Source organism: Pristis pectinata, chromosome 3 (genome assembly GCF_009764475.1).
Source record: "Pristis pectinata isolate sPriPec2 chromosome 3, sPriPec2.1.pri, whole genome shotgun sequence".
In the NCBI taxonomy this organism is placed as follows: Eukaryota; Metazoa; Chordata; class Chondrichthyes; order Rhinopristiformes; family Pristidae; genus Pristis; species Pristis pectinata.
The window spans coordinates 10124991-10150645 of NC_067407.1; the positions used below are offsets into that span (position 1 = coordinate 10124991).

General features: G+C 42.2%; 1 protein-coding gene across 1 annotated transcript in view; it reads left to right on the forward strand.

Moving 5' to 3' along the window:
• The first annotated feature begins 3197 nt into the window (after nucleotides 1-3197).
• Nucleotides 3198-25655, forward strand: part of LOC127568919 (calcium-activated chloride channel regulator 1-like) — a 28972-nt gene continuing 6514 nt past the window's right edge. Inside the window, exons 1-11 of the mRNA XM_052013181.1 lie at nucleotides 3198-3359; nucleotides 12156-12296; nucleotides 14170-14320; nucleotides 16394-16499; nucleotides 18410-18572; nucleotides 19523-19744; nucleotides 20545-20769; nucleotides 20855-21032; nucleotides 23545-23651; nucleotides 23743-23964; nucleotides 24061-24331. Of these exons, the coding sequence (XP_051869141.1) occupies nucleotides 3198-3359; nucleotides 12156-12296; nucleotides 14170-14320; nucleotides 16394-16499; nucleotides 18410-18572; nucleotides 19523-19744; nucleotides 20545-20769; nucleotides 20855-21032; nucleotides 23545-23651; nucleotides 23743-23964; nucleotides 24061-24331 (1948 nt within the window). The remainder of the gene's footprint in view (nucleotides 3360-12155; nucleotides 12297-14169; nucleotides 14321-16393; nucleotides 16500-18409; nucleotides 18573-19522; nucleotides 19745-20544; nucleotides 20770-20854; nucleotides 21033-23544; nucleotides 23652-23742; nucleotides 23965-24060; nucleotides 24332-25655) is intronic.

Here is a 25655-nt window from a genome sequence, read left to right on the forward strand (position 1 = left end):
ACCTGAGCCAATTGATTTCCATTGTGGAGACATAAAAGTCTTCAGATGCTGTAACCTAGAGCAAAAAACCGACTGCTGGAGGAACTTGTTAGGTCAGGCAGCATTTGTAGAGGCAGAGGGATGTTTGCATTTTGTGTTGAGACCTTTCACCAGGACTTCATAATGGAAATCAAAAAAGTAGAAACCCATCATGCTTCCTTATGGGTTTCCAGCAGCTCTTCCTGATGCAATTAAGAGGAAAAACTACTTAATTCTAATTTTCTATAGAGTATCTGAGCTCTGGTATAAAATCTAAATTGTATATAGAACAGAGAACATAGAACAGTGAAGCACAGGAACAGGCCCTTCAGCCTACGATCTCTGCATTGAACACGATGCTGAATTAAACTAAGTCTCTTTTGCCTGTACATGATCCATATCCTTCCATTCCCTGCATAGTCATGTGCCTATTTAACAGCCTCTTAAACACCACTATCAAATCTGTTTCCACCACTACCTCTGGCAACCCGTTCCAGGCACCTACTACCCTCTGAAATAAAAAAGAAGCTTGCCCCACACATCTCCTTTAAACTTTCCCCCTTGCATCTTAAATGCATGTCCTTTAGTATCTGACATTTCTACCCTGGTTAAAAGATTCTGACTTTCTACCTATCTATTAAGAGGAATAGAGTAGACAGCCAGTGCCTCTTTCCCAGGGCACCAATGCTCAATACAAGAGGGCATGGCTTTAAGGTAATGGGTGGGAAGTTCAAGGGAGATATCAGAGGAAGGTTTTTTACCTAGAGAGTGGTTGGGGCGTGGAATGCGCTGCCTGGGGTGGTGGTGGAGGCAGGTACATTGGTCAAATTCAAGAGATTGCTAGATAGCATATGGAGGAATTTAAAATAGAGGGATATGTGGTAGGATGGGCTTAGGTAGTCTTAGGTGAGGTTTAAAAGTCGGCACAACATTGTGGGCCAAAGGGCCTGTATTGTGCTGTACTGTTCTATGATTCTATGCCTCTCATAATTTTATAAACTATCAAGTCTTCCTTCAGCCTTCAATGCTCCAGGGAAACCACCTAAGTTTGTCCAACCTCTCCTTATAGCTTATACCCTCTAATCCAGGCAGCATCCTGGAAAACCTGAACCCTTTCCAAAGCCTCCACATCCTTCCTGTAATGAGGTGAGCAGAATTGCACACAAGACACCAAATGCGGCCTCGCCAAAGTTTAATATAGCTGCAACATGACTTCCTTGTACTCAGTGCCCCGACCAATGAAAGCAAGTATGCCATATGCCTTCTTTACCACCCTATCTACTTGTGTGACCACTTTCAAAGAGCTATGAACCTGGACCCCAAGATCCCTCTGTATGTCAATGCTGTTCAGGCTCCTGCCATTAACTGTATACTTTCCTCTTACATTTGACATCCCAAAGTGCAACACCTCACACTTGCTTGGATTAAACTCAATCTGCGTTTCTCCACCCATATCTGTAACTGATCTATATTCAGCTGTATCCTTTGATACCCCTCTACACTGTTTACAACTCCATCAATCTTTGTTTCATCTGCAAACTTACTAGCACACTACATTTTCATCAGTCATATATATATATATATATATATATATATCACAAACAACAGAGACCCCAGGACCAATTCCCTGAGGAACACCACTGGTTGTGGATCTCCAGCTAGAAAAACATCCCTCCACCATGACCTCTTTTTTTTTGCACTATTTATTTATTTCATAAGTATAGTAATTTTATGTGTTTGCACTGTACTGCTGCTGCAAAACAACAAATTTCATGTCATGTAAGTCAGTGATAATAAATCTGATTCTATGGACAAACCAATTCTGAATCCAAACTCCCAAATCATCATGGATCCCATGCATCATAATCTTTTGGATCAGCCTACCATGAGGGACCTATCAAATGCCTTACTGAAATCCATGTAGACAACATACGTTGCCCTACCCTCATCAATCACCTTTGTCACCTCCAAATAAAAACTCAATCAAGTTTGTAAGACGTGACCTGCCCTGCACAAAGCTATGCTGACTGTCCCTAATCAGGCCATGTTTTTCCAAATGCAAGTAAATCCTATCCCTATGAATCCTCTCCAATAGCTTCCCTACCAATGATGTGAGGCTAACCATCCTATATTTTCCTGGATTATCCCTATTTCCCGTAGTCTAAGAAATAGTGTCCTTTTCCTCGTTATGAGGGATACTTTATGCAACGCTCATAATTCCTTTGGTTACAGTACATGACACAGTGCATACATGCTGATATGAACTCTTCAAACTGTGATGTTACATATATTTTGATAGCATTATGTTGCGTAACTCTCGGAAGGTACTTCCTTCAAGATTTGAGTTTATCTAGGTGTGTAGGTACAACAGTGGTTTGAGATGTTATCAAAGGGAGAGCCACCTCTGCCAGAAATGATTCAACCTTAGTTCCACATAATAAATTATTCTTCAATTTTTAATTCTTTTAATTATTCACCATTTTTGCTTCATCATTTAATTGCTTCTAAACTATTTGCATAATCTTGCATCATCACCTCATTAACAAACATTCTCTGCAGTTTCTGGAGGCGAATTTTTCATGTTGCACAATTGAAGTCACTGGGAGCATATTCCACTGCAAGCAAAATGAAAATCTTGTTGGAAAGTTTGGTGCTAAAATACCCAGAAAAGTGAATAATATTGCTCCAATTTATTTTTCTCAGATTGTGTGAAGGCTCAATGGGAACATGGGGAGATTAAAGTGGATTGGAGTGGGATTAGTGCAAAAATGGGTGCTTGATGGTTAGCACAGATGCAATAGGTCAAATGGCCTATTTCCATGGTCTATACGCCTATGAACTTCTGCACAGCTGTACTGATTAGAAAAGTAAGCTAATATTAATGAAGTATTGATACTGGATATGTTTGACCTGTGGTCATAATAGGAAAAATTCTTGTAGTGATGTCCATTCTCCTCACATTTTGATTGAGATTCCATCGTTAAATCATGATTATACCCATAAAAACAAGTAACATATTCAAGTTATTCACCTCTGAATGCTAAAGGTAATTTCCTTATTGTGCACTCAGCAATAAAATTTATAGCTGACATTTTAAGATATGTTAATATGGTTCAGTATAAATTAGACTAACTTCAAAAGTTTGATCATTTGGATGCAGAAGGGTCCAGACTTTAATCATGAAATTCACAAAAATACTTCTTCTGTCTTTGGAATGCCTTATCTCTGCCTGTGTTGTAAGATGTTCTGAGATAAAGCTGGTGAAAAATGGTTATGATAATGTTGTCATCGCTATTAACCCTGGGATTCCAGAAAATCTAACCCTCATTACAAAAATTCAGGTAGGAATTTCTTAATGTGATTATTCAATACTTTTTATTATTTGTATAAATGCCATCACAAGTTTGGGCAAAAACCAGTAAGAGCCCTTTTAACTGTTCCACACCGTCTTTTGTTCAAACGAGTTGGATATTCCATCTCTTGAGTATATACCATTCAATAACACCATGGCTGATAAAGAGAAAGATACATCATATGGTGCCTTTTGCAAACTCAGGATGTCCCTGAGCATCATGCTGCCAAAGAATTGAAAGTCTAGAAATTGCTTTATTACATTTTAATGGTGTTAAAATAGCATTGTTTATCAGTTGTTTCAAAAGTCCCATAAACTCAGTAATCTTCAGCTGTGAAGTTCCCAAACAGCATTGTTTAGTTTCTCCTTGCAACATCATACCATTATAATTTTCAGCTTGCACTATTTGTTTTCATCCATTGAAGTTCTCACAAGTGTCTGTGTTTAGCTTATGTCCAGAATGGCTTTTGCCAGAACTGTCATAGCCTCATCCAAACATGATCAAAGAGCTGAATTCCAGAGGTGAGGAGAGTGTGACTGGCCTTGACTGTGGTATCATGGCACTGTCATAACTGAAGCCAGAGGGCATCAGGGTATAACATTCCAACTGGGAGTCATACTTTCCACAAAGAGGATGGCTATGATTGTTAAAGGGCAATTATTCCAGTCCCAGGATATCACTGCAGCAGTTCCTCAGGGCAATGCTGTAGTTCAAACCATCTTCAGTTACTTCATCAATAAGCTTCCTTCCGTCACAAGGTCAGAACTGGAGATGTTTGCTGATGATTGCACAATGTTCAATTCCATTCGCAACTCCTCAGAAAATGAAGCAGCCCATGCCTGCATGCAGAAAGAACTAGACAACATTCAGGCATGGGCTGATAATTGGGGCAAGTAAAATTTGTACCATCATCTCCAAGCCAAAAGAGTCTAATCATATACATTTGACATTTAATGGCATTACTGCCACCAAGTCTCCCACCAACATCCTGAAGGTGATCATTGACCATAGGCTCAGCTGGGCCAGTCACATAAATGGTGTGGCTCTGAGATCAGTTCAGAAGCTGGATATTCCACAAGAAGTGATTCACCTCCTGACATCTCAGCCTTTCCACCATCTGCACAGCACATGTCAGGAGTGTGATGGCATACTTTATACTGCCTTAATGAGTGCAGCGCCAACAACTCAGGTAGATTGTTGTGATTCAGGACAAAGCAGCCTGCTTGATTGCAACCCATGAATTCATTCACTATACCAGCAGTTCAGAGGCTGCAGTATGCACCACCTACAGAATGAATTTCAGTTACTTGCCCAGGCTATCTTGAATGAATACAAAATTGGCTTGATGGTAGGAGTTAGAGGGTGGTTGTGGAGGGTTGTTTTTCCAGATTGGAGGCCTGTGACCAGAAATGTGCTGCAGGGATTGGTGTTGTTTATCATCTACATTAATGATTTGGATGAGAATGAAGTTGGCATGGTTAGCAAGTTTGTGACGATACCAATATTGGTAATATAGTGGACAGTAAAGATGGTTATCTATGATTACAACAGGATCGAGAAAGTGGACCAGGGAATGGCAGATGGAATTTAACTCTGACAAATGCAGTGTTGTATTTTGGGAAGTTAAACTAGGGGACACTAGAGTTGTAGAATGGAGAGACCTAGGGGTACAAGTACATAGATCCCTAAAAGTGGTGACACAGGTAGATAGAGTGGTGAAGGCAGCATTTGGCACATTTGGGTTCATTGGTTAGAGCACTGAGTACGGGAGTTGGGACATTATGTTACAGCTGTACAAGATGTTGGTGAGACCACACTTGGAGTATTGTGTGCAGTTCTGGTCTCCTAGCTATAAGAACATCATTAAGCTGGAAAGGTGCAGAAAAGATTCACAAGGACATTACTGGGACTGGAAGGCAGGCACTGTAGTATAGTGGTTAGCATAATGCTTTACAGCACCAGCGACCCAGGTTCAAATCCAGCCACTGTCTATAAGGAGTTTGTACATTCTCCCCGTGTCTGTGTGGGTTTCCTCCCACATTCCAAAAGATGTACAGGTTAGGAAGTTATGGGCATGCTATGTTGGTGCCAGAAGCATGGTGACACTTGCAGGCTGCCCCCCAAAATCACTACACAAAAGATGTATTTCACTCTGTTTCAATGTACATGTGACTAAAAGATCTATAAGAGACTGGGGCTTTTTGTCCCCCTGGAGTGTAAAAGGCTGAGGGGTGACTTTACAGAGGTATTTAAAATCATGAGGGCATAGATAAGGTGAATGGTCACAGTCTTCTCCCCAGGGCAGGGGAGTCTAAAATTACAGGGCATAGGTTTGTGAAAGGGGAAAGATTTAAGGGGGAATATTTAAAGGGGCAACTTTTTCTGCATGGAGGGTGGTAGGAAAATGAAATGAGTTGCCAGAGGAAGTGGTAGGTACAGGTACATCATTTAAAAGATATTTGCACAGGAAAGGTTTTGAGGATATGGGCTAAATGCAGGCAAATGGGTCTAGCTCAGGGAGACAATTTGGTCAGCTTGGATGAGTTGGGCTGAAAGGCTTGTTTCCATGTTAGAACATAAAACACTATGGTACAGGCCTTTCAGCCCACAATGTTGTGCTGACATTTTATCCTGCTCGAAGATCTATCTAACCCTTCCCTTCCACATAGCCCTCCATTTCTTGATCATTCATATGTCCAAGTGTCTTAAATGTCCACAGTGTATCTGCCCCCACAACCTCTGCTGGCAGTGTGTTCCACACACCCACCACTAACAAAACTTACCTTTGACATCCCCCTTATAATCTTCCTCCAATCACCTAAAAATTATGTCCCCTCGTGTTAGCCATTTTCACCCTGGGGGAAAAGTCTGCCTGACAGTCAATCTATTCTTCTTATCATCTTGTACACCTCTATCAAGTCACCTCTTATCCTCCTCTCCAAAGAGAAAAGCCCTCAACCTATCCTCATAGGACATGCTCTCCAATCCAGGCAACATCCTGGTAAATCTCCTCTGTACCCTCTCTAAAGCTTCCACATCCTTTCTATAATGAGGCAACCAGAACTGAACACAATACTCCAACTGTGGTCTAACCACAGTTCTATAGAGCTGCAACATTACCTCACAGCTCTTGAACACAATATCTAGACTAATGAAAGCCAACACACCATACGCCTTCTTAACAACCCTATTGACCTGTGTGGCAACATTGAGGAATCTATGGACGTGGAATCCAAGATTCCCCATTCCTCCACACTAACAGTCCTTGTATTCTGCCTTAAAATTCAATCTCCTGAAGTGTATCACTTCACACTTATCCATATGGCACTTCTCAGCCCAGCTCTGCATTTTATCAATGTCCTGTTGTAATCTACAGCAACCTTCTACACTATCCACAACACCACCAACCTTAGTATCATCAGCAAACCTACTAACCCACCCTTCCACATCCTCATCCAAGTCATTTAAGATCACAAAGAACAGGTGTCCCAGAACAGATCCCTGCAGATTACCACTGGTCACTGACCTCCAGGCATCTACAACCACCCTGTCTTCTATGGGTGAGCCAATTCTGAATCCACACAGCCAAGTTTCCCTGGATCCTATGCCTCCTGACTTTCTGAATGAGCCTTTCACGAGGAACCTTATCAAGCACCTTACTAAAATCCATGTACACCACATCCACTGCTCTACCTTCATCAATGTGCTTGTCACATCCTCAAAGAATTCAATCAGGCACAAGGCATGAACTGTCCCTCACAAAGCCATGCTGACTGCCCCTAATCAGCCAGTGCTTCTCCAAATGCCCATAAATCCTGTCTCTAAGAATCTTCTCCAGTAATTTGCCCACCACTGAAGACTCACTGGTCTAATTCCCTGGGTTATTCCTACTCCCTTTCCTACGGAACACCATTTGCCACCCTCCAATCATCTGGCACTACTCCTGTGGCCAGTGAGGACACAAAGATTGTTGCCAAAAGTGCAGCAATCTCTTCTTTCACTTCCTGTAATAACCTTGGATATATCCTGTCCAGCCCCAGTGACTCATCTAGCCTAATGTTTTTCCAAAAGTTCCAGCCCATCCTTTCCTCATGTTGACATGCCCTAGCATCAGTCTGTTGTATGCCATCCTCACAAATGTCAAGGTCTCTCTCTGGTGAATACTGAAGTATTCATTAAGGACCTCCCCTACTTCTTCCAACTCCAGGCACACTTCCTCTTTTACACCTGATCAGTCCTACCCTCACTCTAGTCATCCTCTTATTCTTCACATACAGGTAGAACACCTTAGGGTTTTCCTTGATCCTATTCACCAAGGAATTTTCATGCCCCCTTCTAGCTCTCCCAAGTCCATTCTCAAGCTCCCTCCTGGCTACCTTGTAACTCTCCAGAGCCCTGTCTGATCCTTGCTTTCTAAACCTCAGGTAAGCTTCTTTCTCCCTCTTGACAAGATATTCTACATCTCATCAACCACAGTTCCTTCACTCTACCACCCTTACCCTGCCTCAATGGGACAAACATTCAAAACCCTATGCAAGTATTCCTTAAACAACCTCCATTTCTGCTGTGCACTTCCCCAAGAACATCTGTTCCCAATTTACACTCCCAAGTTCCTGCCTAATAACATCACAATTCCCCTTGCCCCCAGTTAAATACTTCCCCATATCATCTGCTCTTATCCCTCTCCAAGGCTAAGGTCAAGGAGTTGTGGTCACTATCTCCAAAATGCTCTCCCACCAAGAGATCTGAAACCTGATCAGGCACATTGCCTAGTACCAGGTCCAGTACGGCTTCTCTAGTCAGCCTGTCCACATACTTCCTGAACACACCGAACAAACTCTATCCCATCGATCCCCTTTACACTAAGGTGGTGCCAATCAATATTCAGGAAGTTGAAATCACCCATGACAACAACCCTGTTATTTTTGCACCTCTCCAAAATCTGCCTCCCGATCTGCTCCTCAGCATCTCTGCTGCTATGGTGGGGTGGAGTCAGTGGTAGAGTGATCCTCCCTTCCTGTTTTCAACTTCCACCCACACTGACTCAGTGGACAATCCCTCCAGGATGTCCTCCCTTTCTACAGCTGTGACACTGTCCCTGATCAGCAAAGCCACTCCACCTCTTAGCTCCATCCCTGTCCCTTTTGAAATATTTAAACCCCGGAATATCCAGCAGCCATTCCTGCCCTTGCAACAGCCAAGTCTCTAATCACCACTGTCATAGTTCCACATATTTACCCAGTTTATCAGTCTTGTTCCTGATACTTCTCATTAAAGTAGACACTTTAGACCATCCAACTGACAGCAATTTTGCCTTTTCAACTGCCTATCCTTCCTTAGTCTTTCTACTCTCTGCATCTACATACTATCTGGGAGTCTCTTTCACATCCACAGAATCTCTTGTCTGTCCCCTTACTATGGAATCCCCTATCACTACCACCCTCCTCTTCTCCCCCCTTCCCTTCTGCACCACACAACCTGGCTCAGTGTCAGAGACCTGGTCACTGCAACTTTCCTCTGGAAAGTCATCCCCCCCCAACAGTATCCAAAGCCATATTCTTGTTATTGAGGGGAACTCAGCACTACCTACTTATTCTCAGTCTTTCTCCTGACAGTCACCCAGCTACCTGCCTCCTGCAGCTTCAGAGTGACTGCCTCCCTGTAGCTCTTATCTATGTACTCCTCTATCTCATAGAGAAAGGTCATCCAGCTACAGCTCCAGTTCCCTAACACAAGTCTATAAGGAGCTGCAGCTGGATGCACCTCACATAGATGTAGTTTTCAGGGAGACAGAATGTCTCCCAGAACTCCCATATCTCACAAGCTGAATACACCACTGACCCTTGAGCCATTCTCACTACTCTGTCCTGGCACTAAAGGAAACACCAAAAGAAAGAAAGCCAGAAACTCACCTTCCTCTCTTCTCACAAAGGCCACCAAAGCTTCCCCCACTCTACTCACACCTGCCTTCCCTTTATTTGCTGCTGTTAATAAGCCAATCAACTGGTTACAATTTGCAAATGTGCCTCATTTAGACTCTTGCAAGGTGAAACTCACAAGCTCAGGCACCCAGACTCACCTCTATTCAAAGGTCCCGCTCCAAATCTGGCTTCAACTCCTGACTCTCATTTCAAAGGTCCTGCTCCAAATCTGGCTCCAACTCCCAACTCTGCAAGGTGAAACTCACAAGCTCAGGCACAGAGACTCACCTCTTTTCAAAGCTGTTGTACGACTATAATTTGAATCGATATATATTACATAGGTAATTTCATGGGGTTGAGTATGATCTGTTTCTACTCCAATTCTGTGGGTTCTTTGGTGGCTAATGAGGCCAATACTGAACCCACAGTTTCCGCCACAGATGGAGCATGAGGTGTCTGATGGGTTGGCTGAGTAGATAGTTTGTGAGGTGGTGCTTATTTTCTTTTGTTTACAGTGGGCTTCTGCGTGCTGCCGTTGGTCTCAATACCATCTGAAATGGTCCTCCTCTACTTTGAGTGGTCATAGACCAGGCTTTGAAATCATCATTGAATCATTTTCTCCACAGATTTGGAAATCTCTTCCCATGATAGAACTTGGAATAGAGAGTCTGTTTCGGGAGTCTGGTCTTGAGCATGTGAACAGCCTGCCTAAGTATCAGAGCTGATTGAGTGTATTGGTGTTGGTATTGGTTTATTATTGTCACTAGTACCGAGGTACGGTGAAAAACTTGTCTTACAAACCGATCTTACAGGTCAATTCATTACACAGTGCAGTTACATCAAGTTAGTACAGTACAGAGTAAAGTGTCACAGCTACAGAGAGAGTGCAGTGCAATAAGGTGCAAGGTCACAACAAGGTAGATCGTGAGGTCATAGGTCATAGTCCATCTCATTGTATAAGGGAACTGTTCAATAGTCTTATCACTGTGGGGTAGAAGTTGTCCTTAAGTCTGGTGGTACGTGCCCTCAGGCTCCTGTATCTTCTACCTGATGGAAGAGTAGAGAAGAGAGAATGTCCCGGGTGGGTGGAGTCTTTGATTATGCTGGCTGCTTCACCAAGACAACGAGAGGTAAAGACAGAGTCCAAGGAGGGGAGACTGGTGTCCGTGATGTGCTGGGCTGTGTCCACAACTCTCTGCAGCTTCTTGCGGTCTTGGGCAGAGCAGTTGCCATACCAAGCCGTGATACATCCTGATAGGATGCTTTCTATGGTGCATCGGTAAAAGTTGGTGAGAGTCAAAGGGGACAAACCAAATTTCTTTAGCCTCCTGAGGAAGTAGAGGCACTTGTGAGCTTTCTTGGCCATGGCATCTATGTAGTTTGTCCAGGACAGGTTGTTGGTGATGTTCACTCCCAGGAACTTGCAGCTGTCAACCCTCTTGACCTCAGCACCATTGATGTAGACAGGTGTATGTAAACTGCCCCCTTTCCTGTAGTCAATGACCAGCTCATGAGTGTAATTAGCACCTTGGTGCTGGGGATGTTGGCCTGGAAGCGGACACTGACATTGGTTCACTTATCCTCACAGTTAATTTGGAAGATATTATGGAGAAAGCATAAGTGGTTTCTGTCTGGTGCTTTCAATGTCTGTTGGGGGTAGTCTGGTGCTCAAAAGCTTACAGTAGGGCAGGAATCACTGCTGCCTTGTAGAACATGTCAGATTTGAAGTCTTGATCTTCAAGTACTCTCTTCAGATGATCAAATACTGTGTTGGTGCCTGGGATCCACCACTCAACAAAGACAGACATTGGTAATAAAATTCACATAGGTGTTGGTGGATCTCAAGATGGACAAGTAGTCCATCTTTTATACGGTTTTATTGTGGACCTTTATTATCAGAAAACAATGTTGTAAAGCGGAGACAGGTTGGCGGAGGATGTTTCTTGACATTATGTGTAAGGCCTATTTTTTCTTGTGTCTCAGTGAACAACTTGATGATGATTTGAAGCCTGGCCTTCAAACGTGTGCATATCCAAGCATCATCCTTGTACTGCAGCTCAATGAGTAAAATTGGGATTGCCTTGGCTCTGGGATTGGGGATGATACACATTGAACAGTTTCCTGTTTATCCATATGTTATCTCCACTCCAGCAGGAAAGCTTATTGGAGATGAGGTGCAACATTGCTACAAGAAAGAATGAGAAGAGTATCGGGGTGTTGATGCAACCTTGCTTGATGCCAGTCGGTATCGGGTTTGGGTCTGGTGTGTGGACTTGGTATCTTAACAAAGCTTGCGTGCCATCATGTAGCAGATGTAAGATGAAGACAAATTTACAAAGGGTTCTCTACTGACTCCTCAATGGAATCAAATGCTTTTGTAGGGTTCAAAATGTCTTTGGTTGAACTATTATTAATAAACCATATTACATGACATATCAGATAGCAAATAATTCAAGGTATTTCACTGGAGTGTAGCTGGACAAAATATCATCACTCCATCACTAGAATCATTCCTTTACCTGTCTTGGAATTCCCTCCTTGAACTCCTCTTGTAGTTGTTCCATATACAGTAATTTGCGTTTTTATGGCCTAACCTTAGTCAACTGTCCTAATATGGCTCCTGATCAAATTTTATTTAATAACGCTCTGTAAGCACCTCTAGAATTCAGATACACTTTATATTAAAGACTCTGTACAAAAGTAAGTTTCTTTCCATGGGCAGAAATCTGAAATTGATAAATTACTAAAATCGCAACTCACTCCCAATCTCGTCAATGACATTCAATCGACTTAGGGAATTGTGCCAATATTGCACATGGATTGTAGTGGTTTCTAAACATTGCTAAAATTATGTTTCCTTCAGGAGATGGTGACTTCAGCCTCGTCTTTCCTGTATAATGCCACCAAACATCGAGCTTATTTTCGAGATGTGAAAATTCTATTGCCCATTACTTGGACGCCACAACCAAGTTATCAAAGACCAACCACCCAGTCCTACGAGAAGGTAAAAGCTGAAGCAATAGCACTGCTGGTACTATCATGTTATTATTTCCATGGGTATTCTGTCACCCACTCTATGACTTATTTTTAAATGCTTGCATATTCTGTGGCAGTAATTTTTCAGAAAATGTTTAATACTGTTATCTGAATGCAAGGTTTGAAGAAAGCATTTTGCTTTCTCATAGGAACAACAGTTAGCCACTTAGTCTAATGAATCATGATCTAATTTCATCTGTGAGATCATGGCTGTCCGTGACCTATTTTCACATAGCTTTGGTTAAGTAAAAAAAAATATCAATCTCAGATTTAAAATTAACAAATGACCTTTCAATTTCAGTTTGTAGAAGAGAATTTCAAAGTTGTACCATCCCGTGGATATAGAAGGGTTTCCTAAAATTTTTAGACTGTCATGCTGATCCTAGAACTAATGGGCATGTATCAACATAAGGATTCAGAATTGGCTCGCTCATAGAAGACAGAGGGTGGTGGTAGATGGAGTGTGTTCTGCCTGGAGGTTGGTGACAAGTGGTGTTCCACAGGGATCGGTTCTGGGACCCCTGCTCTCTGTGATTTTCATAAATGACTTGGATGAGGATGTGGAAGGGTGAGTTAGTAAGTTTGCTGATGATACAAACGTTGATGGTGTTGTGGATAGTGTAGAAGGTTGCTGTAGGTTACAACAGGATATTAATAGAATGCAGAGCTGGGCAGAGAAGTGGCAGATGGAGTTCAACCTGGAAAAGTGTGAAGTGATACACTTCAGGAGATCAAATTTGAAGGCAGAATACAAGGTTATTGGCAGGACTCTTAGCGGTGTGGAGGAACAGAGGGATCTTGGGGTCCACGTCCATAGATCCCTCAAGGTTGCTGCGCAGATCAATAAGGTTGTTAAGAAGGCGTATGGTGTGTTGGCTTTCATTAGTCTAGATATTGTGTTCAAGAGCCGAGAGGTAATGTTGCAGCTTTATAGAACTGTGGTTAGACCACACTTGGAGTACTGTGTTCAGTTCTGGTCACCTCATTATAGGAAGAATGTACAAGCTTTTGAGGGGGTGCAGAAGAGATCTATATTGCCTGGATTGGAGAGCATGTCTTATGAGGATAGGTTGAGTGAGCTAGGGCTTTTCTCCTTGGAGAGAAGGAGGATGAGAGGTGACTTGATAGAGGTGTACAAGGTGATAAGAGGCATAGATCAAGTGGACAGTCAGAGACTTTTTCTCAGGGCGACAATGGCTAACATGAGGGGACATTAGTTTAAGGTGATTGGAGGAAGATATAAGGGGGATGTCAGGGGTAAGTTTTTTTACACAGCCTGTGGTCGGTGTGTGCAACACACTGCCGGCAAAGGTTGTGGGGGCAGATACATTATGAACATTTAAGAGACTCTTAGATAGACATATGAATGATAGAGAAATGGGGGCTATGTGGGAGGGAAGGGTTAGATAGATCTTAGAGCAGGATAAAATATCAGCACAACATTGTGGGCCGAAGGGCCTGTACTGTGCTGTAATGTTCTATGTTCTATGAATTGGTCATTTTGGATTGAAAAGTGAAGAAATCTTGCTTTATTGTCAAGATTGTGAAATTTTTGCAAGTCTTTAAACTTGAAGAGATGTTTCCCTTAATATTTTGAAATCTTTGATCAAAATTTGAATGTTATCAATACCTACCAATACACATGGGCTTAAAAGGATAGTCTAATGAAAAAATTTTTTGTAATATTTTTTATTTTTTTTATTATCACATGCCTAGAAAAGGAACTCTCTTGACTTTTCCTGTCGATATCTTTCGTTGCTGCCTTTGTATGTCCATGCTTTTACTGCTTATGTTCCACAGTAGTTTTCTTGGCCTTAATTCTTCTATCTTTATCTTACTAGGCTAACGTGATCATTGCTGAATCACATGTTAAATTTGGTGATGATCCGTACACCCACCAGTATGGCAGATGTGGTGAGAAGGGCCGATATATTCACTTCACCCCCGGCTTCATGCTGAACGACCATATGATCCCTATTTATGGCCCACGAGGTAACAATTTTGTTGGAAAATGTTGTCACACAAGCAACTGGTTAGAACTTCTTGTTGAACTAATAGACCTCTTGTATTAGGTTTGTGGAGCAAAATCTTCTGTAAATGATATTCAGGGCAAAACTGGAACACTGTGGCAATGAATATCAAAACTCTATTGAGGAAGTACACACAGGAACATGTTAAATAGAGTAAAACTTTGATAATCTGGTATCCAATCATTGGGAAATCCTAAGAATTCGGCACCTAGCTCATTCATAAGTCCGAAGTGTGCACCGGGGGATCCAGACTGCAGGTGGTAGGTGCAGCCAGGGCCAAAATCAGGAATATCAAAAAATGGATAGGGCAGTTGCTGGAGCTGGGGTCAAAAACAAGCTGAAACCTACAATCTGAAGCTCACTAGGTTCTATTTCCTGCTCTCTTTAAACTCATTGGGTTCACTGAAAAATTTATTATACTACTGTGTAACATTTAAAAAAGTGAAATACAAGTATTTTGGGGTATTAACAGCGCTTACATCAAATGGTCTGGAAAATCTGCTACTCCAGCACCACCAAGTCTTTAAGAGTGCTTTATTTTCTGAGTTTGACTGTATTCTGTTAAAGCTAACTGGCTTACTTTGGGATTTGATACAAAATGGTGTAATGGTGATAAAAGAATAAGAAAATATAGCCTGGATCTTCCAATACTTGCTGGTGGCCCAAGCCTGCCTGTTGCCTCGCTTTTATCTGGAGTCAGTCTATGGGCAAGTTCCTCTATTAGAAAGCTGATTCTGAGCTTGTCAATGGGGCCCTGTCTCATGATCATGAGTAACAACTCCCTCCCTCATAATTACTTTGTCAGCTGGTTAAGCTCCACCCTCAAGATTGCTTGCTGTCAAAGAATAAATGTCTCTCATATTCATAAACATTCAAAAACATGCAAATGCTCATAAAAATACTACATTTTTAAGATTACTGAGATTTTTTTTAAACCAGTAAAAAGCTTTTAGAAATTTAGGAAACCTATAAAACTACTAAGTTAACTCAAATCAAAAGAAAGAAAAAATACAAGTGAAAATTTAAAAACTGCAAATGCTGAAGATCTGAAATAAAACACAAAATGCTGGAAACACACAGCAGGTCAGAACTGATGAGTGTCTTTGAGCTAAACCAATAGCTCTGTTTCTCTTTCCACTGATGCTGCCTGTACAAATGAGTGTTTCCAGCACCTTCTGTTTCTATTATGAAAGTATAATGACCTTGTACCCACCTGAAGTGGTTCTTATCAATTGAAATCCTTGCTTGTGGCAGATTATGCTAAAACAGGTTCAGGAAATAGATATCACAATCTGAGTTTGTGTTTCCCACCGGACCTCATGAGGAATCCAACTGGATGGATGATCAGCAGTTCCAATGTCCAGAACTTCTGACTTTGCTTGGGAGTTCTGAACATCAGCCCAATTATGTGCATAAACACTGGTAATTCTAAGGGAAGCTGCTGGCTTTTAAAATCAGAAAGTACAGGCCATTCATTTCTATTCCCAAACAATTGGATTCGCTCTGTAATAAATTCAAGAACAGAAGTGTGAACAATCACAGATCCTAAAAAGAGAAACAAGGGTTATGATTGATTAAAATGTTCCTTCCTTTCATTTCTACCCACTTTTCCCTTGCCACTGCTTTCTCTTCTACCAATTTTGTTAAATTATTTCTTCCCCCTCTACCCCCATATTTAACTAATGTTTTAGCATCACTTGTTAAAAATATATTTTTGCATGCATGGCTTGCACAGAAACAGATTTGCACAGTGCAGCCAAGACCTGTTTCTGCACACTCACATAAGAGCCAGCTGACCTGCCTCTTGTGTATAAGTTGTGCCTCTTTACCTCTTCTTTCCTTAAAGTCTCTCCTTAATATCTATGCCTTTGGTCAAGCTTTTAGTCATCCGTCTAATACATCTAATATTTCCTCATGTAGTTGAATAAAGTTCTAGAAAAGCACTTTAAGGTGACTTATTGTGTTAAAGGCTCTCCATGTAAGTGGTTGTTGCTTTTTAAATTTGGTTGTATCAACCTACCTTTATTTTTTACAGGTAGAGTGCTTGTACATGAGTGGGCCCATCTTCAGTGGGGCGTGTTTGATGAATATAATGATTTAGTGCCCTTTTATTTCTCTGGTGAGGAAATCCGAGCAACAGGGTGAGTTACCCTTCAATCCATATCATGTGATTTGTTGGTATAAAATAAGAATTATTTTGTTTCCAGACTTGCATTTGAACACATTCTTAGTGTTATGTGTTTTAAGTATTTAATTCTATTTAATTTTTAATTGGTTGGCATGCCAGTGTCCCTGTGTACTTCTGCAGCAAGAGGGATAATGAGTGAGGGTGGGGTTAGTGGGATGGGCAAGAAGTATCTGGTATTGGTATTGGTATTGGTCTATTATTGTCACTTGTACCGAGGTACAGTGAAAAGCTTGTCTTACAAACCGATCGTACAGGTCAGTTCATTACACAGTGCAGTTACATTGAGTCAGTACAGAGTGCATTGATGTAGTACAGGTAAAAACAATAACAGTACAGAGTAAAGTGTCACAGCTACAGAGAAAGTGCAGTGCAATAAGGTGCGAGGTCACAACAAGTTAGATCTGTACTAATCCCATTTACAGATGAAAATGTAAGGGGAAAAGGTCATGGTTCCTGAGTTGAAAATTTACAACAGCATTATGACCTTCATGGTTAATAATTAATTTCCTGCCTAGATTTGTTTGTTGTATTATTCTTCTTCTTAGGCAAGTCTACGGGATTGATGAACTTGTTTCCACTTCAGTACTGTGGGTTTTGAGGTAGTTGATGAGGTCAGTGTGAGACTAGCAGATTCTACCACAGGTTGGGGCAGCAGGTGTTTGATGGAACTGGTGGACGGGTGAGTTGATGGTTTGGCCATTTTGGGCTCCCACCTGCTTCTAAGGAATAAAATCAAGATTCCCTATAGCTTCTAAAATGCTCCTTCTCCATGTATTGGTATTGGTATTATTCCCACAGGTTGGTGGTGATGCTCATTTTTTTCATGGAGGCTTCATCAACGTCCTTGAATTTTTTTATTTTTGTTGTTACTTATCCTGCTTATAGATTTGGAGGATTTTATGACGTTCGTTTTGGCTTTGTGCAGAACTTTGAAGTGCCCACTATTGGTAGCCCATTTTTTAAAAAACATATAAGTGAGCAGGGGTCACTGTTACCTGGTTAACTATGAGCTTTATGCCGGGTTCGAGGTTTTGGTCTTCAAACTCTCCTTTCTTCAGATGGCCAAAAGCTGTAGTGAAGTACTGGAAGTTATGGTGAATTTTGTTATCGATATTTGCCTTCCTTGAGTAATGGCTTCTTAGATATGGGATGAGATTCGGGTTTTCCACGGTCTTGCAATGAACATTTACTGTAAGAGGAAGGTTGGGGCAAGTTGGTGCTTCAGTGACAAGGTTGATGATGACTTGGAGCCCAGCTTCTATATTGGCACAGATCAGGTAAATCCTATTGCCATATTCAAGACTCAGCACCCCCCAAACAACACTAGAGGCATGCGCAGGTTATAAACATAACACTATAAACTTAAATGATACGTCTCTCCTGAATTGAAAGGATCCTAGAACCAAACAGAACAGGTCTTGTTTTGAAGCAACACACAAAGCACTGGAGGAACTCCGTGGGTTAGGTAGCATCTGTGGAGGGAAATGGATAGTTGACATTTCAGGTCGAGACCCTTCATCTCAACTGAAAGATAGAGGGGAGAGGGCCAGCATAAAAAGGTGGAGGGAAAGGGTGGAGCAAGAGCTGGCAGGTGATAGGTGGATCCAGGTGAGGGATGTGATAGGCAGATGAGCAGCAGAAATCACAGAGGGGGACCAGTGAGAGGGGGTCGCACAGAACTCCTCTCATAGAGAGGAGGAAACTTTCAAAGTAGGTGTACCTTGAAGAGACTTTGCAATGGAGCAGTCCAGCATCTGCAGTCTCTTGTCTCCAGGTCTTGTTTTGCTTTCTTTTTTATGTTGCAAAAAGAGCACTGCGGGAAATTAATTAAAAGAAATTTTTTTGGTTTGTTCTCACTTTCAGGTGTTCAAAAGAGATAAAAGGAGAGATTACCTCATGCTCAGTAAGCTCCTGCTCTTGTAACATTGATAGAAGCACCGGTCTCCCAAATGGTGATTGTTTGTTTTTCCCAGATAAAACTCAAACAACAGCAGCTTCAATAATGTATCTCCAAGGATTGGAGGATGTAAGTTGAACTGGCAAGAAGTACTTTCCTATAACAACTTCCGGAATAGCAAAGGAACATTTATAAATCGATTAAAAGACACAATGCCTATTCATTTTAGGTACCCAATCAAATAACCACAATTCAAGTGTAATGGAGGCCAGATGTCAGATTTTCTTCATTCTAATATAGTATGACTTTTTTTTATATAAGATACCTTTATTAGTCACAGGTACATCGAAACACACAGTGAAATGCATCTTTTGCGCAGACTGTTCTGGGGGCAGCCCGCAAGCGTCGCCACGCTTCCGGCACCAACATAGGATGCCCACAACTTCCTAACCCATACGTCTTTGGAACCGGAGCACCCGGAGAAAACCCACGCAGATACACGGGGAGAACATACAAACTCGTTACAGACAGCGGCGGGAATTGAACCCAGGTCGCTGGCGCTGTAATAGCGTTATGCTAACTGCTGCACTACCATGCCTGACTTACCCTACTGAAACATTTACATTTCCACAAACTTAGATACTACAGCACATATAGGAAGCTGTGATTCCTTCTGAATGCAGTTACATAGCTTTCTTTAACCACATTAAAAGCTAATTGATTTATTTTTCTGACATAAACTAGGACTTTATTGAGCATCATTTGGTGTAAATAAAAAAAAATTCTTCAGAGAGCTGCATGTTCTTGCCCATTGTTTCCTCTGGAATGTAGTCACTGGTTCAAGTCCTCAGATTATGCCATGGAAGGAAAGTCTGTGGAGGGATTGCATAGGTGGAGGGGGTTACAGAGACAGGGAGAGACAAAGCATCAGGCAGGCCTAGAACTTACAACTTTCTGGCTCAGGGAAAAAAGATTCCACCATTGAACTGACGCTTAGAAGTGAAACCCAGATAAGCAATCTGCAAATGCTGACAGACACTGTGACGTTTCTTACATCTGGTCTTGCGTTCATTTTTCAGGTGGTTGAATTCTGTGACAGTAAAAATCACAATGCTGAAGCACCAAATATGCAGAACAAAATGTGCAATTACAGGAGCACTTGGGATGTGATCAGTCAATCAGAAGACTTCAAGAATAACCCTCCAGCTGATATTACTTCCCTTGTGCCGACATTCACTCTACTGCATGCAAAGGATCGAGTGCTGTGCTTAGTTCTTGATGACTCTGGAAGCATGCGTTCGGTATGAAATAGTAGGGTTGGTTTAAGCTGAGGATATTTGAGAGTAAACCCCTTCATTCAGTGAGTCTGTGTGTAATGCCGTGTAGCTTGAGACATCATCCTAGCATTCTGGTTATCCATGCAAGCATGCACCTGACTAATGATTTCAAGAATCAAGCAGAATCAAGAATGATAAAAATGAACCTTTTCAGAACTTGCCCTTCTTCCCCACCCAAGGGGTAATGCTGCAGGTTGCCTTCATTGAATTGAAAGCAATTGCAGTATGCCACCTTGACAGCCATTATTTGAAAACTTACATGCATTCTTGTTTATATGTTCTCAGGATGGTGCCTGGTACAGTGAGAGACCCAAGAAGATCACTGTGATTTAGCCACAGCCAGTCAGAACAAGTTGGTACCCAGCTAGTAGGGGAAAAAAAACTCTAACGATATAGGGAGTCTCAGGAAGGGAAGGACAAATAGTGTCAGCTGGGGAAAAGTTGCTCAAGATTTCGAAAGAATCCCCTGATCTTCTCTGAATAATGTCAGGGTATTACTAATGTCTGCTTAAATATGTGGGTGAGGCACGAACTTGTCCTAGCCACGTCCCCAGTGGTGCTGCACCTCCTCAATACCATACTAAGGCTAATGTTCCCCACTTTATTTACACTTAGATCCACAATGGAATTGATGGTAGTTTATTGAAATTATATTGAAAGAAGCATTTGATTAGTCCCTTAGATACATCGCATTAAAGTATGGAGTTGGCTGCTTCTTAAGAAGACTAAAGTTTTAATCTGACTTGCTTTCCTTTTAAAAATAGGCAAACCGAATTAACAGGCTCAGACAGGCAGCATCGATATTCCTGCTGCAGATCGTTGAATTAGGATCCCAGGTTGGCATTGTTACCTTTGACAGCACTGCAATTATTAGAGCAAATCTGAGACCAATCGAAAATGACAACGTACGAAAGGAGCTTCTACAGTTTCTGCCTACAACAGCAGATGGTGGAACAAATATCTGTAGCGGGGTTCGGGCTGGTTTTCAGGTAAGTCCTATAAGATTTTTAAGGACTATTTTTATCAATATTGTGACATATTTCCCCATGTTGACAAGAGCTGATTGTACTTCAGGTGCTCAGTCGGGATGATGGTGCTACAAATGGTGATGAAATAGTTGTGCTGACTGATGGGGAGGACTTTTCTATAAGCAGATGCTTTGAAGAAGTGAGACAAAGTGGAGCTATTATCCACACCATTGCATTAGGACCAAGTGCAGCCAAAGAACTGGAGCAACTATCATCTATGACAGGCAAGGAATACAGCATTTAAGTGATTTGTGCTGATGATGGAAGGAACTAATGTATGGGCCTGTGGATGGGACAATGATTGTGCAAGCTGATTTGTCCTGGGTGGGGTCAAACCTTTTGAGTGATTTTGGAACTGAGTCTGAGGACCATTACGGCCCACATAAGTTTATAGCATGCAAGATGATTCCACCAACATGTCCTCCAGTTACATGTGGAGACGCAAGAGACTGCAAATGCTGGAATCTGGAGCAACACACAAGATGCTGGAGGACCTCAGCGGGTCAGGCAGCATCTGTGGAAGGAAATGGAGTTGATTTCTCGGGGACACGACCCTTTATCTGGACTGAGAGAGCAGAGGGGAGATAGCCAGTGTAAAAAGATGAAGGGAAGAGGTGGAGTAAGAGCTAGCAAGTGATGTTCCTCTATTAATTCTCCTCCCCATTCTCACACCAACATGACTGTCCTCCACTGCCTGGGTGAAACCAAACACAAACTAGAGAAAAAGCACCTTGTGTTCTGCCTGAGTAGTCTACAACCCGATGGCATGAACATTGAATTCTCCAACTTCCAGTAAACTGGTCCCCCTCTATCCCTTTTCTTTCTCTCCCGATCTACCCAGTTCTTCCTACACTCACCCCAGCCCTCATCACCATGTTTCTTTCCCCTCCTCCACCTACTCAATCTGCCCATCACCCACACACTTCTCCCACCGGTTTCCCTCTCCCACTACTCCCATCTGCCCTTCCCACCTCCCTCGATTCCATGCTCCACCTTCCTCTCCTATCAGATTCAATCATCTTCAGCCCTTTGTCACCTCCACCTATCACCTCCCAGCCTCTAACACAAAATACCAGAGGAATGCTGCATGTCAGGCAGCATCTATGGAGGGAAATAAACAGTGGACGTTTCAGGTCAAGATCCTTCATCAGGACTGGCTGAATCCCAATCCTGATGAAGGATCTTGACCTGAAATGTCGACTGTTTATTTCCCTCCATAGATGCTGCCTGACCTGCTGAGTTCCTTCAACATTTTGTGTTTGTTGCTCCAGATTCCAGGATCTGCAGAATCTCTTGGACCTCCCAGCCTCTGTCGCTATTTCCACTCTGCCCTTCTCCATCTCCCTGTCACCCCTCTTTACCTGGATCCACCTATTGCTTGCCAGCTCTTGCTCCACCTCTTCCCCTCATCTTCTTATACTGGCTATCTTCCCTCTGTCTGTCAATGCAGATGAAGGGTCTCGACCCGAAATGTCGACTTCCACTTCCCTCCATAGATGCTGCCTGACCCACTGAGTTTCTCCAGTATCTTGTGTGTTGCTGACTTTTTAGTGTAATTGGCAAAAGAACTGTTGAGGAGAAATGCTTTTGCATGGCATGTTATCGTGAGCTGGATGCATTGCCTGGAAGCAGATTCTGTGCTGAAGGATTCTGTGATTATATGATCAATGCACTTCACCAAATCCAAGTATAACCTTGCCCATTTTAATGCAGGAACAGGAATTCTTCCCCTGTCACAGCTGAATTCCTGCCCCTACGTTATGGAGGTGTACACAATCATGAGGGGCATAGACAGGGTGAACGCACACACTTTTTCCCAGGGAAAGGGAATCAAAGATAAGCGGGCATAGGTTTAAGGTGACAGGGGAAAGATTTAAAAGGGACCCAAGGGGCAAATTCTTCACACAGAAGCTGGTGCCTATATGGAATGAGCTGCCAGGGGAGGTGGTTGAGGCAGGTACAATAACAACATTTAAAAGACATTTGGATAGGTACATGGATAGGAAAGGTTTGGAGGGATATGGGCCAAATACAGACAAATGTGACTAGCTTAGATGGGAATCTTGATCAGTGTGGATGAGTTGGGCCGAAGGGCCTCTTTCCATGCTGTATGATTCTATGGCTTTATGACACTATCCATTCAGGAAAATTGCAACTGGTGAACCTGTTTAAAGCAATGGCGCACCTGAATATGATTTCCCTTTTCGAAGCTTACTCTTGAATGCAGAAAGTTGCTGCAAGCAATGGTTGGGGCAATGACTACAAATAGTTTTAAAGGGAAAACTGGGTAAAACTGCAAAGAAGAAAGGAAAAGAAGATGTTAACAGCACAGGATGAAGTGACTGAAGTGGGGTTGGCTCACGGGGATCAGTTGTGTCACTTCTGCACTCCCAACCCTATGTAATTCAATGAACTAAGGATACAAACAAATACCACCACTTGTTCTGTTATGGGAAAGCTGCAGCTTGTGTATGAGCACTGATAACGATAATTTCTCAAGGTTTTTCTGTTCCCTAATCAATTATCAAGATGGCATTCACATTGGTTGCTATATCCACAATCATCCTCACATCCCTGTCCTACCAAAAGTCCATCTGCAGCTACAGTTGCATTCATCTTGTTTCCTCATCGGTTTTATTACTGAATAACATAATTTAAATTTTGTGCAAAGTGTTTCTCCTTTTAGTGGTTAATGATCTCCATATTAATTCTACATTTTTATTCTTCAATTATTAGGTGGCTTGCAGTTTTTGGCCACTGATAATGTGGATGAAAATGGACTAATTGATGCTTTCACTGGATTAGTCTCAGGAAATGGCAACATTAGCCAACAGTCGATCCAGGTTTGATTCCTAGAACAACTTTCCAATACTTGCTGGCTGAAACTGACTGCCTCATTGGTTTAAAAATATTTTTTATCTGTTTGGTTTACAGCTTGAAAGTTCTGGAAAGAGCATTAACAGGAATAGTTGGTTCAACGGCACAGTTTACATTGATAAAACCATTGGGAATGATACTTTCTTTGTAATCACATGGCAGACTGCTGTACCATCTATCTTTGTAGAAGACCCTAGTGGAAAAATTTATAACAATGCAAACTTTGAGATAGACAATACTTTACTTACAGGGCGGCTTGCCATTCCTGGCACAGCACAGGTATGGCTCTTATTGGATTTTGTGTTTTTCTTTTTTGTTGTTTTTTTTTACATTGGTCTCCTTTATTTCAAATGAAATGGCTTGCTTTTCTATCAGATAGGAGCCTGGAACTATGCGATACAGAATAAGGCAACCACAGTTCAGGATATAGCCATCACAGTGACGTCCCGTGCAGCAGATGAGAAAGTTCCTCCTGTTACTGTCAATGGACACATCAATCAAGCTAAATCAGAATGGCCAAAGCCTCTGATCATTTTTGCAGAAGTCAGTCATGGTTTTCTGCCAGTTATTGATGCAAATGTAACAGCCACAGTGGAACGAGCAGATGGCAATTCTGTCGACGTTGTTCTTCTAGATAATGGCGCAGGTAAATGCATATGAAAGAAAGAAAGCGTCATTCAGATTCCTTTCAGAGAGCCACAGTATAGAACAGGCATTGAAGTATAGAACATGTTCAATATAGGAAACAGGGAAGCCAATTTGCATAAGGTATTCTCCCACAAGTAGCTTCTGCTTCTTAGACAGTCCTTCGGGATTAAGGATGACTTGCTTCCACTCTAGTTTTTAAGATTCAGAGGTGACTGATGAGGCCAGTGTAGGAATCACAGGCTCTTCCACAGATGGGACAGGAGATGCCTGATAGGGCAGGTGGGTGGGTTGTTTGTGAGGAGATCTGCACCTTCTGCCTTTTAAGCTAGGCTTCTATCTGCTTCCAATGCATGGAATGGAGGCTCTCAATATCCCAAATGCTGCTTCTCAGCTCTGAGCGATGATGGGCCAGGGTTTCATGGGAGTCAGTGAGAATGTTGCATTTTTTTTCAAGGAGGCTTTGAACACACCCTGGAATCTTTTCCTCTCTAATCTCTTCCTGTGGCAGAGCTGAGAGTAGAGTGTCTGTTTTGGTAGTCCAGTGTTGGGCATATGAATGACAGATGAAAAACACTATGGTGCTGGAGGAACTCAGCAGGCCAGGCAGCATCCATGGAGAAAAGCAGGCGGTCAACGTTTCAGGTCAGGACCCTTCTTCAGTACCTGATTCCAGCATCTGTAGTCCTTTGTTTCTCTCCTGTATAAATGACAGACCCTGTCCAATAGAACTGAGTGCAAATAGGGCCTCATTGTGGGGACCTTGGCTGGGAGAGGACTTATCCTTCCAGTGGATTTGGAGGAGAGGACACTGGTAGTATCTTTCCAGTGCTTTTGAGTTCCTGGTTTGTAAATTGGTTTATTATTGTCACATGTACTGAGGTACAGTGAAAAACTTTGTTTTGCATGCCATCCACACAGGTCACTTCATTACAACAGTGCATTGAGGTAGTACAGGGGAAAACAAGAACAGAGTGCTGAATAAAGTGTTACAGAAAAAGTACAGTGCAGGTAGACAATAAGGTGCAATGAGGTAGATCGTGAGGTCAAGAGTCCATCTTATCTTACTAGGGGACCGTTCATTAGTCGTATAACAGCGGGATAGAAGCTGTGCTTGGGACTTGGTACTCCAGGTCCCAGAAGCATGTGGAAGGACCGAGATCTTTGCTGCCTGGCAGACCCCAAGTTTTGTACTCTTTACCTCCATTAAGCAAAGGTGCATTGAAGGTAATGGCATTATTGCTGCTTGCTTTTGCTGAGAGGTGGCACCCAAGAAATGAGAAGTGGTCCATGATGTCCAGGATCTAACATGTCAGGGGATGGTG